The sequence below is a fragment of the Phyllobates terribilis genome, unplaced genomic scaffold (assembly GCF_046119375.1).
Source record: "Phyllobates terribilis strain yellow unplaced genomic scaffold, ASM4611937v1 Scaffold_1__5_contigs__length_1240528914, whole genome shotgun sequence".
Classification (NCBI taxonomy): Eukaryota; Metazoa; Chordata; class Amphibia; order Anura; family Dendrobatidae; genus Phyllobates; species Phyllobates terribilis.
This window is the reverse complement of record NW_027362761.1, coordinates 202,479,771-202,495,876: the sequence shown is the minus strand read 5'-3', so window position 1 is coordinate 202,495,876 and position 16,106 is coordinate 202,479,771. Positions and strand designations below refer to the sequence as shown.

The window sequence follows — 16,106 nt, the reverse complement described above, 5'->3', positions numbered from 1 at the left end:
ACGCATCAGCAGAGCAGAAGAGAAGCCGCTGCTCTGTCGATGTGACGTTAGCGCGAACCACATAATCGCTGGCAGGAGTGGTCAGTGATTGCTCTGTACCGTCAGAGATCTGCACCGAGCAGAACAGGCAGGTACTTGGCAACTACCTGTCTGTTAGTTCTTAGGCCCACAGTAAAAAATGAATATTGTCCTTGATAAGCCCTGTGAGCACTAGTGCCTGTACCGTGTATTTACGGCAAGGTGTGGGAAGCGATGGAACAATGCTTTTTTTCAGTATTGTTTGTGTTTGTATGTACATTTCAGAAACTGTATATTCATTCACTCAGAACTTTTAGATTTTGTCATCTCTTTTATTCAGAAATTGGAAGAGCAGAAGAAATGGCTTGATGAGGAAGTGGAGAAGGTCTTGAAGGAGCGTCAAGCATTGAGTGAGCTAGAAGAGGATTTAAAGAAAAGGGAAGAGAGCATTGCGAAAATGGAAGCCATGCTGAAAGAAAAGTGCCATCTGGAGATGAAGAAATTGCGATCTAGTCAGGTGTGGTACATTGATGAATGTGATAATTTCATTTCGTCTTGCCATTCTTACACTAGGGTGGCTTGTAGCCATAGTGGTGCCCTGCCATTGTATAAGGTATAGTGCACATCATGTGTGCTTTCAGGTATAGAACTGTATGGTTCACAGGACCTGGTCCATCGGCCATGTCAATAATTTGTTTCCACTGGATGGGAGCCCTGAGAACCACCTTGCACCTCTTAGCATTCGCGGGTCTTGATTAGCCAGACTGGTGCAACGTCAACATTTCGGCATGATGCACATGTGATGTTGGACCAGGTCGACTAATCAAAAGAAAAGATGTGGATATTGGCAGGTAGGAGGTGCTTCTCAGGGCTTCTGTCCGGGAGGCATATGTGACATGCAGAACAAGTGCTGTTGCTTCAAAAGCATCCAGCAACTATAAGAGTTAACACAGTCTCAGGAGACAGGAACTGTTGTGCTTCAGAAGCATCCAGCAACTAGAGGGGTTAACACAGTCACAAGAGAGAGGGAGTGGCTAGCAGAGCCCTAGGGGGATTGTGGGGAACTTGTTTACTATTCTGGCTGCAGCCAAAGGGAGAAGTGGTGTTCATGATCTGTATCTCACAGAAGTGCAGGAAAGAGAACAGGATTCAAGTCCAGGGTGAAGCTCAACATAGGTCATATACCCTGCACTGTTAGTTCAGGAAGTCTATCATCGGGCAGGAAGAGAAGGACTGGAAGGAATCGTGTCACAGATATAATCTCCCGCATTACACCCCCTCCATCTCCATGCAGGATAAAGAATGCTGTGTACTAGTGAGTCCTTGTGAAGGAAAAGCCTGCTGTTTATGCATAGAAGTGTGCTGCCAAGAGATCTAATCTGTGCTGAATTATGCTACTGAAGAGACTGACGTTACTATGCCTGCTTTATGAGACTGTTCTGTAATGAAGATTGTTGCTGTAATATCCCTGAATTGCACTGGCTGTGCTTCAGATTAAATTCCAAAAGACTCTTGTCAGATGTGTCTGGTCAGCAACTAAATCTATCGTGTGTCTGAGAGAAGCTGCAGTCTATGGTCGCCCTGAGTAACGGTTCCCCCAGGATTCCAAAGAATTCATGAAACCCGTCTCGCCCCTATCTGAACCTAGCGGCGTGCGTGTAACACAGACTACTGAACTGGCTGATGGAGCAGTTCCTACAAATAGATTCACACTTTTGCAGTCTTATTTCATTATTACTCAATTAATATACACATATTTGTGAATTATTTGCACTCAAAAATTAATATCCACTTGTTTCCTCAGGCTCTAAACAGTGACATATTGAAATTATCCACTCGCCTAAATGCATTAGAGAATGAGCTTACAGACAAAAGTAAGAAAATGCACAGTGGTAACCATGAAGAACAGGAGAAGGCGTCTGAGGAGGTCACAGTTCTGCAGAAGGAGCGGGACCATCTCCTACAGAGAAGAGACAGCCTAGATGGAAAACTTAAAAATGGCACTGTGCTGTCACCAGAGGTAGGCTTGTACTGGGCCTTGAATTGTAGAGCAACTTTACAACAGTTTCTGCAATATTACAAAATTAGCCTTACGGTAGGAAATGTTAAATAGGATAACAATTATTCACCCCTTGAATTCCTGCTGATCCCTGCAGTGATGGAATTACATCCATCATTCATGTGACCGCTGTAGCCAATCATTGGCCTCATCAGTCACACACTGTATATGGCAGTATGATCACTGAAGCCAATATTAATTGTCATTCCTTTATTTTATAACATTCCCTACACCTTGAAGTTCTTATGAAATATTCAGGATTGCTGGAGATATTGGAGCTGTGTATGGCGCAAATTCTAACCACAACTTGGCTGTTTATTTTATATTTATAGCAAAAGTAGGAAGTGTATGGCCAGCAGAGTTCATCAATATGGAGTAAATGTCTGGGTTATACATTAAAAACTTATGTAACAAATTACTATAATTATTAGTAGTATGTGCTTATCCATGTGCTCCGTTCCTTCACCTGTTCTTGTGAAATGGTTAGCACTATATACTTATGTAATGTGTTCTGCAGAAACACGCTGAGATTGCCTGATCCTTGCTTCCACAGGAAGAGCGCATCTTGTTCCAGCTGGAGGAGGGAATAGAAGCTTTGGAGGCCGCCATTGAGTACAAGAATGAATGTATTCAGAGTCGACAGCAATCCTTAAAGGACTCCTCTCAGATTCTCACACAAAGTGAAGCCAACGTTATCGAGAAGTTCAGTGCACTATCTGCTGCTGAGACCAGATCTATACTCATCAAATACTTTAACAAGGTGGGAACCTTTTCAGGGTAATTCAATGAAACCAACAGAAATGTCCATACACCTGACATCCAGGCTTTGCAAGCCCTATCAGCCACTTGCAAGGCTGACCAGTATCCTAATCAGACCTAAGGTTCAGAGGTGCTCATACGTCCACAGCCAGACCGTTATGAGCAGCCCACTGCCCCTTAACACCTGCTAAACCTCCTGGATTGGAGAACGGGAATGATTGGTCCCACCCATCACTTGCCAATCATTCCTGACACCTGAACCCACACTGCTCCACTAAATCAAAACCTCTCAGCACCCTATCAGTGCTTGAGCTTTATTCAGGTGTCACAGCACTGAGGCCAGGTACCTCGGTGACACATCCACTCCGTTCCGAATCTGTTGGCAGCAGATGTAGGTATAAAAATCTATAATATAACGTGAGATGTGTCCTTCTGTCCGAAGCCTCTATAGACTGCGCAAGCGCAATGCGCCTGCGCAGTCTGGCTCCTGTCAGAAGAACACATCAAGCTGTTACAGGTAAGAGGAGTGTATGGCGCCGGAGTTCGCGGTATGCATAGGCACTGAAAGCATACCGCGATCTCTGGCGCCATAAGGACATACTTATCTGACTGGGAGTGTTGCCGCGGCGCCTCTGTTCTGGCCGGAGACTGACTGCGGCGTCGGAATCGGCACATACGCATAGCGCGCTATCCGGCACCATGTTACTGAAGACACATTTGCAGTATGTCTTCAACAAAATGGCGCCGGACAGCGCGGTATGGGCACGCGCATACTCCGGAGGACTATTCCGGCAGAACTGGACACAGCGCTGGGAGCACAGGGAAGAAAGGTGAGTAGAAGTGTTTATTTTTTTTATGTGTGTGTGTGCAGCGTGATTGGGATGAGGGGCATTGCATACCGGGATTGGGGGATGAGGGGTACTATTCTTACCAGGATACGGATGAGGGGCCATACATACCAGGATGAGGGATGCCATACATACCAGGATGAGGGATGAGGGGGTACCATGCATACCAGGATTGGGGATGAGGGGTGCCATGCATACCGGGATGGGGATCAGGGGGTGCCATGCATACCGAGATGGGGATGGGGGCCAAGTATAATAGGAAGGGGGGGCCATATATAACAAGGTGGGGGACATCTATAATATAACCAGGGATATGTCCTTCTGTCCGAAGCCTCTATATAGACTGCGCAAGTGCGACGTGCCTGCACAGTCTGGCTCCAGACAGAAGAACGCATCCAGTCGTTACAGGTAAGAGAAGTATATGGCGGCGGCGATCGCGGTATTTGTGGACACTGAATGCATACCCCCAGCTCCGGCGCCATAAGTACATAACTGACCCGAAGGAATGTTGCCGCACCTCTGTTTTGGCCGGAGTACGGGGGAGGAGTGCGGCGTCTGAATCTGAGTCGGAATCGGCGTATGTGCATAGCGCGCTAGCTGGCGCCATTTTAGTGAAGACACATTGGCACGGGACAGCACGGTATGGGCACACGCGTACTCCGGCGCCACACTCCACCCCCGGCCTCCGGATGGGGGCTACACATAACAGGATGGGGGCGGCACATAACTGGATGAGGGCTGCACATAACTGGATGGGGGTGCAGGATGGCGGCCGCACATAGCAGGATGGGGGCTGCACATAACAGGATGGGGGCGGCACATAACTGAATGGGGGTGCAGGATGGGGGCAGCACATAACAGGGTGGGGGAGCATATACCAATAAAAATGCTGATGTATATGGTGCTGAGAGGTTATTTAATGGGTCTGGGTTTTAGGAACGGCCACTAGAGTTGGGAGGGATTGGTCATTCTCATACTTCCAGTTCCAGGTCTTGAAATGGCCTAGTTAAGGCAGCCCAGCTGCCCCATTCACTGTCCTGTGAGGTGGAAAGACCTGTTATGTGCTGGTCAGTCCCTGCCAGAGCAATGGACTAGACACTAAGCAGGTGAGCCTATAGTTTTGTTACATCATAAACTGTTTGTTTATTTCTACCCTGTTAGCTGGAGAAAGGCCATTTTGTGTTCATTTGGACTTTATGACGGATAATTAACTTCAAAAAATTATTTACACCATGCACATATTAAAAACGCAACAAAATCTCCTTGTGGAAGACATCTGAACTCAAGTACAAAGTACTCGACTTTTACTTTTCATACAGTTTTGCATTTTCAAGTCGTTCTGTGCTGGAATAGGTGTCATATGTGACTGCAAATTTGTGAATCCTCGCACGGCGCACTGTGAGAATTCTCTGGTGCCAACGGCGGACCCGTGACCACAAGTATGCAATATGCATACCGACGGTCACATTCTGACTAGTTATTCCTGCCTCGCTCAGTACACTTGCATCTAGTCGGAATGTGGCCAGGAGCATGCATATTGCATACTTATAGTCACATAACCACCGGAACCGGAGAAAGCTCACAGTGTGCGCGATGTGAGGATTCACAAGTCTGCAGTCACATAGACTACTAGTCTGCAGTCACTCTAAGGCCGGACGGCCCCTTTAAAGGTCTTTTCTTCATTCTTAAAGGAGTATTTTACTTTCACAAAAGTGTTGCCAAACGACTGCATATCTAGAAAACAACAAAACACAGATAGTACTCACCAATCATGCGTCTTGTGCCAGCTCTCAGCTGCTGATCCGGTCTCTCTCTTTTGGCTTCAGTGGTTATATCATGTCTACAGTGCACATCACCGCTGCAGCCAATCACTGAGCTGAGTCACTCTGGTGATGTAGATGGTTCAAGTTGCTGAGCTCAATGGTTGACTGCAGTCAAAACGCAGAGATCGGAGCAGCAGCGGGGAAGTATGTGCTGGACCCAGGGAGTGTGAGTTCTATGGTATATGCTGTATTACCTCAGCATACACCGCGTGCAGAATTATTAGGCAAATGCGTATTTTGATCACTTTGATACTATTTATACATAGTGTCCTACTTCAAGCTGCATAGGCTTGAGAGCCAACTACCAATTAAGTAAATCTGGTGATGTGCATCTCTGTAATGAGGAGGGGTGTTGACTAATGACATCAACACCCTATATAAGGTGTGCTTAATTATTAGGCAACTTCCTTTCCTTTGGCAAAATGGGTCAGAAGAGAGATTTGACGGGCTCTGAAAAGTCCAAAATTGTGAGATGTCTTGCAGAGGGATGAAGGAGTCTTGAAATTTCCAAACTTTTGAAGCGTGATCACCGAGCAATCAAGTGTTTCATGGCAAATAGCCAACAGGGTCGCAAGAAGCGTGTTGGCCAAAAAAGGCGCAAAATAACTGCCCATGAATTGAGGAAAATCAAGCGTGAAGCTGCCAAGATGCCATTCGCCACCAGTTTTGCCATATTTCAGAGCTGCAACGTTACTGGAGTATCAAAAAGCACAAGGTGCGCGATACTCAGGGACATGGCCAAGGTAAGGAAGGCTGAAAAACGACCACCTTTGAACAAGAAACATAAGATAAAACGTCAAGAATGGGACAAGAAATATCTTAAGACTTAAGGTTTTATGGACTGATGAAATGAGAGTGACTTTTGATGGGCCAGATGGATGGGCCAAAGGCTGGATCAGTAAAGGGCAGAGAGCTCCACTCCGACGCCAGCAAGGTGGAGGTGGGGTACTGGTATGGGCTGGTATCATCAAAGATGAACTTGTGGGACCTTTTCGGGTTGAGGATGGAGTGAAGCTCAACTCCCTACTGCCAGTTTCTGGAAGACAACTTCTTCAAGCAGTGGTACAGGAAGAAGTCGGTATCGTTCAAGAAAAACATTATTTTCATGCAGGACAATGCTCCATCACATGCAGCCAACTACTCCACAGCGTGGCTGGCCAGTAAAGGTCTAAAAGAAGTAAAAATAATGACATGGTCCCCTTGTTCACCTGATCTGAACCCCATAGAGAACCTGTGGTCCATCATAAAATGTGAGATCTACAGGGAGGGAAAACAGTACACCTCTCGGAACAGTGTCTGGGAGGCTGTGGTGGCTGCTGCACGCAATGTTGATTGAAAACAGATCAAGACACTGACAGAATCTATGGATGGAAGGCTGTTGAGTGTCATCATAAAGAAAAGTGGCTATATTCATCACTAATTTTTTTTGTTTTTGCATGTCAGAAATGTTTATTTCTAAATTTTGTGCACTGATATTGGTTTACCTGGTGAAAATAAACAAGCGAGATGGGATTATATTTGGTTTTTATTAAGTTGCCTAATAATTCTGCACAGTAATAGTTACCCGCACAAACCGATATCCTCCTAAGAAAGCCAAATCTAAGAAAAACCCCACTCCAACTTCCAAAAATATTAAGCTTGGATATTTATGAGTCTTTTGGGTTGATTGAGAACATAGTTGTTGATCAATAATAAAAATAATCCTCTAAAATACAACTTGCCTAATAATTCTGCACACAGTGTATTCTGTATTTTGGCACCAATTTGATCCATTTATTTTAGGTGGTTAACCTTCGAGAGACTGAACGGAAATTGCAGATACACAAACAAGAATTGGCTATGAAGGTGTCTGAGCTAGAGAACTTGGTAAGAGAGCTGGAGTCGGCCATAGAACATCTAACCTTGCAAAATGACAGACGGTTAACACAGCAGCAAAAGGAGCATGAACAAAAGATACAGCTTCTGTTACAGCAGTTTAAAGGTAAGGTGCTCACTAATGGATATACAGCTCTGGCAAAAATTAAAAGACCACTGCACAGTTTTCTAAAAATCACCATCTCTACATGTCTGACAGCCATTCCATTCCAGTGTCCGTTGAATTCCAACTAAAGTACACCTCATTCTTGGCCAGCCCAATCTCCAGACCTGAACCCCATTGAAAACCTCTGGAATGTAATCAAGAGGAAGATGGATAGTCACAAGCCATCAAACAAAGAAGAACTGCTTACATTTTTGTGCCAGGAGTGGCATAAAGTCACCCAAAAGCAGTGTGAAAAACTGGTGGAAAGCAGCCAAGACGCATGAAAGCTGTCATTAAAAATCATGGTTATTCCATCAAATATTGATTCCTGAACTCTTCCTGGGTTAAAAAAATGAGTATTGTTGTTTCTAAATGAATAAGAACTTGTTTTCTTTGCATTATTTGAGGTCTGAAAGCACTGTTTCTGTTTTAGTATTTTGACGCTTTATCATTTGCTGCAAATAAATACAAAATTTTTAGCTTTGAATTTCGGAGACGTTGTCAGTAGTTTATAGAATAAAACAACAATGTACATTTTACTCAAAAATATACCTATAAAGAGGAAAATCAGAGAAAATGAAAATTTTGCAGTAGTCTCTTAATTTTTGCCAGAGCTGTATATGTATACAGTGCTCGGGCTATAGAATTAATTGAAATACAAGCAATGCTAAGCACTCCAAACCCTCTGTAGGAAATTGTGTGTTACTAATTCTCATTATACTAACTATGTATAATGTAGACATATGGATTTGTATCCAGTAACAATGGTTTGCTTATGGAGGAAAAATACATTTTTGAAAGTGGAAGCAGATTTACAGCCTATGAAACAAAAGAAGTATATTTCTCTGCTGGTTTCTGGATGTATGAAGAACATGGACAAGCCTTCACCAGTTTTGAGATCAACAATGTTAAGAAGAAGAAAACAGCAAAGTAGAATTGAGCAAATCTCCTGAAATTGGTTTCTGGTAGATTCACTTGTATCTGTAAAAAGGTTTGATTTCTGTCTGAATAAACTTTGGTCCGAATCAAATCTGCCCCGAAAATATGTTAATGATGCTCTGAGGTCTCTGCAGACCCTAGAGTATAATAATTTTAAGACCTGGAAAGAGATAAAAAGTAAAAAAAAGCTGATATTACACATGGGTCCTAGGCCCACCCTTCTGCCTCCGCAGCCCCTTTTTGTCCCCTGCTGGCTTCATATTGGTCTTCATTCCCAATCTTCTGGCTCTGACAAGGCCTCAGTCACGTTGTGCGTCACTGACCCATCCATGTGATTCTGTGAGGATTCTGGAAGTAGCGTTACCATTGAAGTTACAAATATACATTGGATAAATATGGGCTGAATACACCAATTGCCCATCTACCTAAAGTGAAAGGGAGCAGCCCAGCAGTCTCCAAAAGACTGACCAATTCTGGCCATTACTACATTATATATGACAGTAATGAATTTCCTTGGATTCAGTTGTACTGTATAATGCTCGGAAACATAATTCTTTACGGTCAGATACGTTTGCCATGCGTACAGGTGATACCACAGTATTATATTCAGATATTAGAACTGACCTATTTCTTTTTCCAATCTAGATAATGATCGAGGAATTCCTGTAGGAAACATAAAGGTGTATGAAACAAAAATAGAGGAGCTTGAAAAGGAGCTTTATTTCTACAAAACAACCAGCCGAGAATTAAGGAAGAAACTACGGGACCTGGTTGGGGAAGCAAATGTGACATTTCCCAATAGTAAGTGTTGGCTAGAAATTCTTCCAAGTCATGATCATACACTTGCACTAGAATATTCAGTTGTATGTATAAAGTTCAGTAACATGGTACACGATACCCTAAAGTATCATGATGAGGATGACTTGAATTAGAGTTGATGTGTGAATTTGGATGTTTGAGAATGAAGGATGGAAGCCTTCTCCTCCCCAATAGCATATGTGCTGTTATTGATAGCCATGATCATTCATATTATATTTTACAATAGTGGAAAAGCACGTGCTCTGCTCTGAGCCCTGTGTCCCCCGCCGGTCTCATGATATAAACAATATCATATCACCTCTGTAGTCAATCAGCAGGCTTTACAGTTCTATTAGTGCAGGAGAAGCAATGTTCTTCCACTCTGACTGAATTGTGAAGGCTGCTGTGGTCACGTGGTGTTGATTATGGCACGAGACTGGCGAGAGCTCAGAGTAGAGGAGTGGCGCCGGGCTGGGAGGTAAGTATATAGATTTTTTCTATTTTATGCTGAAGCTTTGCGTCATAAATAAGGGATTGTCCAGTAGTGGACATCCCCTTTAAAAGCTTGTGTGTATGGATTTATTACTGATATGAGTAAGAGCTGTATAAATCTATATATAGTAAACTTCCTCTAGTGCTGTGTGCTATTTTTCACATATAACTTTATTAGAACGTGAAGTAAATGAGGCTTTTAACGACCTGTAGCTGAGAAGCGAAGCTCCAAAAACTATATTGTTTTGGGTATAAAACCTGAAGTACTGATCATGTATGGAAGTACACATTAATAAAATCTTCACCTAATATATATAAAAAATAGAGCAACTTTACAAATGGTCTTGATAAAAAATATCCTACTGTTTTGTCTACAGCTCCTATGCAGACTTACAGGTGCATCTCACTAAATTAGAATATCATCAAAAAGCTAATTTCAGTTCTTCAATACAAAAAGTGAAACTCGTATATTATATAGAGTCATTACCAACATAGTGATCTATTTCAAGTGTTTATTTCTGTTAATGTTGATGTTTTCAGCCAATGAAAACACAAAAGTCATTATCTCAGTAAATTAGAATAATTAACAAAAAACACCTGCAAAGGCTTCCTAAGCATTTAATTAAATTAAAAAGGTCCCTTAGTCTGTTTCAGTAGGCTCCACAATCATGGGGAAGACAGCTGACTTGACAGATGTCCAGAAGGCAGTCATTGACACACTCTACAAGGTCCCAGAGTTCCAATTTTCATTTGGAAATAAAGGTCCCAGAGTCTGGAGGAAGAGTGGAGAGGCCACAATCCAAGCTGCTTGAGGTCTAGTGTGAAGTTTCCACAATCAGTGATGGTTTGGGGAGCCATGTCATCTGCTGGTGTAGGTCGACTATCTTTTATCAAGACCAAAGTCAGCGCAGCCGTCTACCAGGAAATTTTAGAGCACTTCATGCTTCCCTCTGCCGACAAGCTTTTTGGAGATGGAAACTTCATTCTCCAGCAGGACTTGGCACCTGTCCACACTGCCAAAAGTACCAATACCTGGTTTAAAAACAACAGTATCACTGTGCTTGATTGGCCAGCAGACTCACCTGACCTTAACCCCATAGAGAATCTATGGGGTATTGTCAAGAGGAAGATGAGACACCAGACCCAACAATGCAAACGAGCTGAAGGCTGCTATCAAAGCAATCTGGGCTTCCATAACACCCCAGCAGTGCCACAGGCTGATCGCTTCCATGCCATGCCATATTGATGCAAAAGGAGCCCGACCAAGTATTGAGTGCATTTACTGAACATACATTTCAGTAGAAATATGAAAAAAATACAATTGTATCCAGCTCACTCACGATTAAGTAGTTATCCCAAAGCGATGCACACGGGCTGAAAGCTTGTATCGGCTACAAGAAATGAAGCAAATGGTAGAGAAAAAGTGTCCAGCATCCAATATGGGGAAAAAAAAAATTTTTTTGTAAAAACAACCTTTAATGAAAAATCTTTTTAAAAAAACATGGTTAACAACTGGTCGCGGATGCAACCGCATGCATGCATGCATGCAACGACGCGTTTCAAATTGAAACTAGTTCTTTATCATAGTCTAAGCATAGCGTCGTCGCACGCATGCATGCGGTTGCATCCGCGACCAGTTTTTAACCTCTCATGTTTTTTTTAAAAGATTTTTCATTAAAGGTTGTTTTTACAAAAAAATTTTTTTTTTCCCCATATTGGATGCTGGACTTTTTTTCTCTACCATTTGATACATTTCAGGAGCACAACATTTCGGATTTTAAAAACATTTTTCAAGCTGTTGTTATAAAGTATTCTAATTTACTGAGATAATGACTTTTGTGTTTTCATTGGCTGTAAGCCATAATCATCAATATTAACAGAAATAAACACTTGAAATAGATCACTCTGTAATGACTCTATATAATATATGAGTTTCACTTTTTGTATTGAAGAACTGAAATAAATTAACTTTTGTTGATATTCTAATTCAGTGAGATGCACCTGTACGTGTGTCTATATAGTGTAACAATGCTACTCACTTGGGAGTTATCTGGGGTATCACAGGAACCCTTTCCATTTAAAAGTTTGGCTGGTTTATTGCAGTCCTCATAAACCACATCACAGGAAACTTAAATACTGCCCTTGTCCGGCATAAAATAAAACAAAGCAAAAAGTCCATACAATAGTTCTGGTTAGCTCACCTGACTTAGAGTCCAGTTTCTTAGTCCTTTAGCAAAGGCACTCAATCCAGGAGATCTACAAACCTCCATATACACAGCCATGTGTGTGACAAACAGCTCTCAATTTAAAAAGTGAACCACACCCAGGGGTGGGGATAAGGTGAGCAGCCTTCTGTCCCAACACTTCAGCTGCTCATAATCAACCTGTCATGGCCGATTAGTCCCTTTTAGTCCTATATGTGCTAAAGCATTACTTTATCTCCCATCCACTATGTGTCTAACAGCCACCTTACAATGGTAACAGACTACAAACAAACGTTATATAGTCTGAACCTGGAGTTACTCTCCTTTGTACCGGTCTCCTAGTTATTGCTAACCTACATAATAGACATCAGTATGACATAGGGGACAGATTACACAGGGTGTGTGTGTAGTCTGGAATAGATACACAAAGAGAATCCAAGGTTTCCAAGAAGTCATTAAATAATGTTTTCTGCTTGTTTTTTCTATAGATGATGGCTCTGGAGATGCCCCACATAACCAAGATGAATTTGGACCAGTGACATCTAAAGAACAGAACTGGGCATCAAAGATTGAAAATGGCAAATCCACTGGAAAGTCAAAAGACTCCAGATTTCAGCAGAACACTTATAGAATTGTTGGGGAGAATTTAGGCACTTTAGGTCACAAGTCAGAACCTCGCCGACAAATGAGAAGGCACTTTTCTAGTGGGGAAGACCCAGAAGATGCCGATGAATCACAAACTTTAAAACCTCAAAGGCAATCTACCTCCCATATAACAAAATCGGAAGCTAATAATGCCGCACTTGTGGTCAGTCCAGTGAAACTGTCCCGCCGGGATGTGCGGCAGATCTCTGCGTTAGAGCTTTCAACACGACGTTCCAGTGTTGGCTCCATCCTTGCTGATTCTATTGAAGAAACACAGAAATCATCAGACTTTAAATTTTAGATAAGAGAGTTTGGGGTACTTATTAAACGTAGCACTTCTCACACTGTGGACACGTACAGATCAGACAGCTGTAACGCAGGACTGATTCACAAAAGACCAGCACTCTAGATGAGACTATCTTCACCCTTCTATATTATAAATTATACTCTGACAAATTATAATGGCATAACCTGATATTTATTATTTGTCCTAAGTAAAAAAAAAAAAAAAAAAAAAGCTATCAGAGTGGAACCTGAGACATTTATTATCCACTGTAACATCCACTTCAACGCTTGTTTTGCTGTAAATGAAGAAGGAATCGCTACTGAAACTTTCAGAGTGCAGAAATGATTAAAGCTGATAGTCAAAAGATTTCACTATACAAAACCTGCATACATTATTAAGTAGATCTCTTAGACCTGATGAGGCTAGTCTACGTTACTATTTTACTCGCTTGTATAGCACTATCATATTCCACAGCACTTTACAAAGATTATCTTTTCTGTCACCATTGTGGCTTAAAATCTAAATTCCCTATCAGTATGTTATAGGTAGTGTGGGAGGAAACACACACAAAGCCCTTACAGATGTTGTCCTTAGTGGGATTTGAACCCAAAACCATGATGCTGCAAAGCTACAGTGCTAGCCACCGTTCTTTCCATAGACAGAAACAAATCTCCACCAACTCCTCAGTGTTCCTCCTCCCTGCTGGAATCTCACCGTTCAGTACAAGCTACAGCTGTCAGTCTGGCTGCATGTTCTTGAACTGGTTCTGTAGCAGGACTCCATGAAAGTCGGCACTGATCCATGCCTGATTCATTTTGACAAATGTTAGGTTTTCTAGATAACCTGGTCAGCTTGGGTCTGATAAAGCTAACAGCCATGCTGAACACCCTCTCTAACATTACATTGGAGACTGGACATGATGGTAAGCCTATCGCAAACTGGGCCAATTTTTGCCATTGATCCAATCTGTTGAAATCCATAAGATTAGGGCTCTGCCTGAAAATGAACACTATTAGGCTCACCTAGTGAGGTGGATCGACTAAGATCCGGGTGGGAACACTGAGTCTGGGCATTGGTGTAGCAGGCAGGAAGGCATGTGTGGTGGAGGACTTGTAACACTGGAGAACATAGGTCAGGTGTGAACAGGTGAATATTAAGCGTAGCCACCTCCATATATAACTAACAAATAAAGTTACACTGTATTTTTCTTAAGCTATAGCATGCAAACATGAAATTGGAATTGCATTACTGCGCTAGAAAATAGAAAAAAACAAAGCAGATGCAAATATGGAACAGATACAGGAGCACAGCAAGAAACACACAGGACCAGGGGTCTTAATACTAAGACACAGGTGTTTGTCTTAAATAGGCCTAGGCAGATGATATGGAGGCATGGCAGGCCACTTGAAAACCGGATGTGGAACACAGCAAAGGGCAGCGGCAAGGGGAAGGTGGAGAAGCCCTGCCGAGCTGAGGCAGGTGCGTAACAGACACCGTCTTGGTACAACCAAATCTGGCTATTCAGCTGTTTGCTGAAGTGAGCCTGGTTGTCGAAATGGTAGAGAAAACATCTGGTCCATCGTGTCAAATATACTATAGCTGTTAGGGCTACCTCGGCTACTTGCTGTAGCCCTAACACTTTCACAGGGAGGGGTGGGGGAAGCATTGTGGCTGCAGTGATTGCATAAGGGTCTGCTGGTCATTCGTGTGAATGGCAGGCGTCCACTCATCGAAAGCTTTACAGAACAGGTAACACAGCTTATTCTCTTTTATCGAAGCCTGAAAAATTGTTCCCATTTGGCTTTTAATAGAGAGGGTCTAAAAGTGTGCAATTTCCCAAACATCAATTCTAGTGTCAACATTCAGACTCGTATGACAATAGTCCATGTGTCTTGACCAGCCGAAGAAAAACACAAATTCAATAGTCAATCTTCAGACAATAGCCTATGTCTCCTGGCCTGCTGAAAATAGACCTCTGGATAATTAAGATTAAATGCTGTGTCATCACAGTGTGGCTGTCCAATAGTCATCTGTTTGCTTGATGTTAACAATATGTCTGCCATACCACAAGCATACAGCTTGCCATGCCAGCCAGCATGACCAAGGGCCTTGTTAATGCATTTTTATCACATTGCTTTGACAGTTGGTAGCCATGACGAGCATCATCATCATTTTCACTCTGTCAGCATCATCCACTGCATGTGTCACATCAGTATTCCCCTCTACATCCACCTGCTGCCGATCCTCTTCCTCCTCCATATACTGACGCATTTAACAGATACTGAGCTGCCAAGAAAGGTGCAAGTTACTGTTCTTCCTCCATGCCCTCTTGCATTCTGGGGAGTTTTTTTTTCCAGGGTAAATAGGAAGGGGATGACATCTTGATTCCACACATGCCCTTACTGACAAATTATGTAATTTCTTCAAAGGGCTTCAGTAGGCGACACATGTCCCTCATCAGCTGCCAATGTGGGATATTTTATGTAATCCATACTCCAGTTTGTTTGCTGCATTAAGTAGTCCGTCTCCACTCTATGCAGCTCGTACACATACATATACAGCATCAAATCCCATCAGGTTACAATGTCGCAAACAAAGTAGCACAGTGGCAGACCATTTTGTTTCCGCAAACCCAGGGGGTTGTGATTTACCACATAAGATCATTTGAAGGGAGTTGACACTTTCCTGCCCTGTGTAGGAGAAGACCGATAACTGCCACCTAGAGGAGGAAACAGACGTGGCTCCCAGTCCCGGTGGTTTCATCACCTGTCCCAGCTGTGGTGGTGCGTTGCTGCTGCTAAAAAGGAGTTGTGAAACGCATATTTTCCTAGCACATACAGTGCCTTGAAAAAGTATTTGTACCCCGTGACCTTTTCCACATTACACGAAGAAACTTAAATGTATTTTTTGGGAGATTTTATATGATATACTAACACAAAGTAGCAAGTATTTGTGAAATGTAAAGGAAATGATACATGGTTTTCTAATTATTTTAGAAATATAAATATGAAAATTGTGATGTGCCTTTGTATTCAGCTTTCTGTAGTCTGATACCTCTAAATAAAATCCCGAGTGACCAATTGCCTCCAAAGTCACATAATTAGTAAATTGAGTCCACCTAATGTTCTCAGAGGTTTGTTTGAGAACATCAGGGAACAAACAGCATCATGAAATCCAAGGAACACACCAGACAGGTCAGGGATAAAGTTGTGGAG

The 16,106-nt window shown here is 42.6% G+C and overlaps 1 protein-coding gene across 2 annotated transcripts in view; it reads left to right on the top strand.

The window, feature by feature from the left end:
* Positions 1–15,809, top strand: part of KIF27 (kinesin family member 27) — a 52,669-nt gene extending 36,860 nt beyond the window's left edge. Inside the window, exons 12-17 of one of the 2 annotated variants that reach the window (XM_073670921.1) lie at positions 359–535; positions 1,823–2,038; positions 2,631–2,837; positions 7,290–7,488; positions 9,112–9,267; positions 12,449–15,809. In XM_073670921.1, coding sequence (XP_073527022.1) covers positions 359–535; positions 1,823–2,038; positions 2,631–2,837; positions 7,290–7,488; positions 9,112–9,267; positions 12,449–12,906 — 1,413 coding nt within the window. In that variant the 3' untranslated portion in view covers positions 12,907–15,809. The remainder of the gene's footprint in view (positions 1–358; positions 536–1,822; positions 2,039–2,630; positions 2,838–7,289; positions 7,489–9,111; positions 9,268–12,448) is intronic. The other variant, XM_073670920.1, reaches the window with a different exon arrangement.
* Positions 15,810–16,106: the final 297 nt, after the last annotated feature.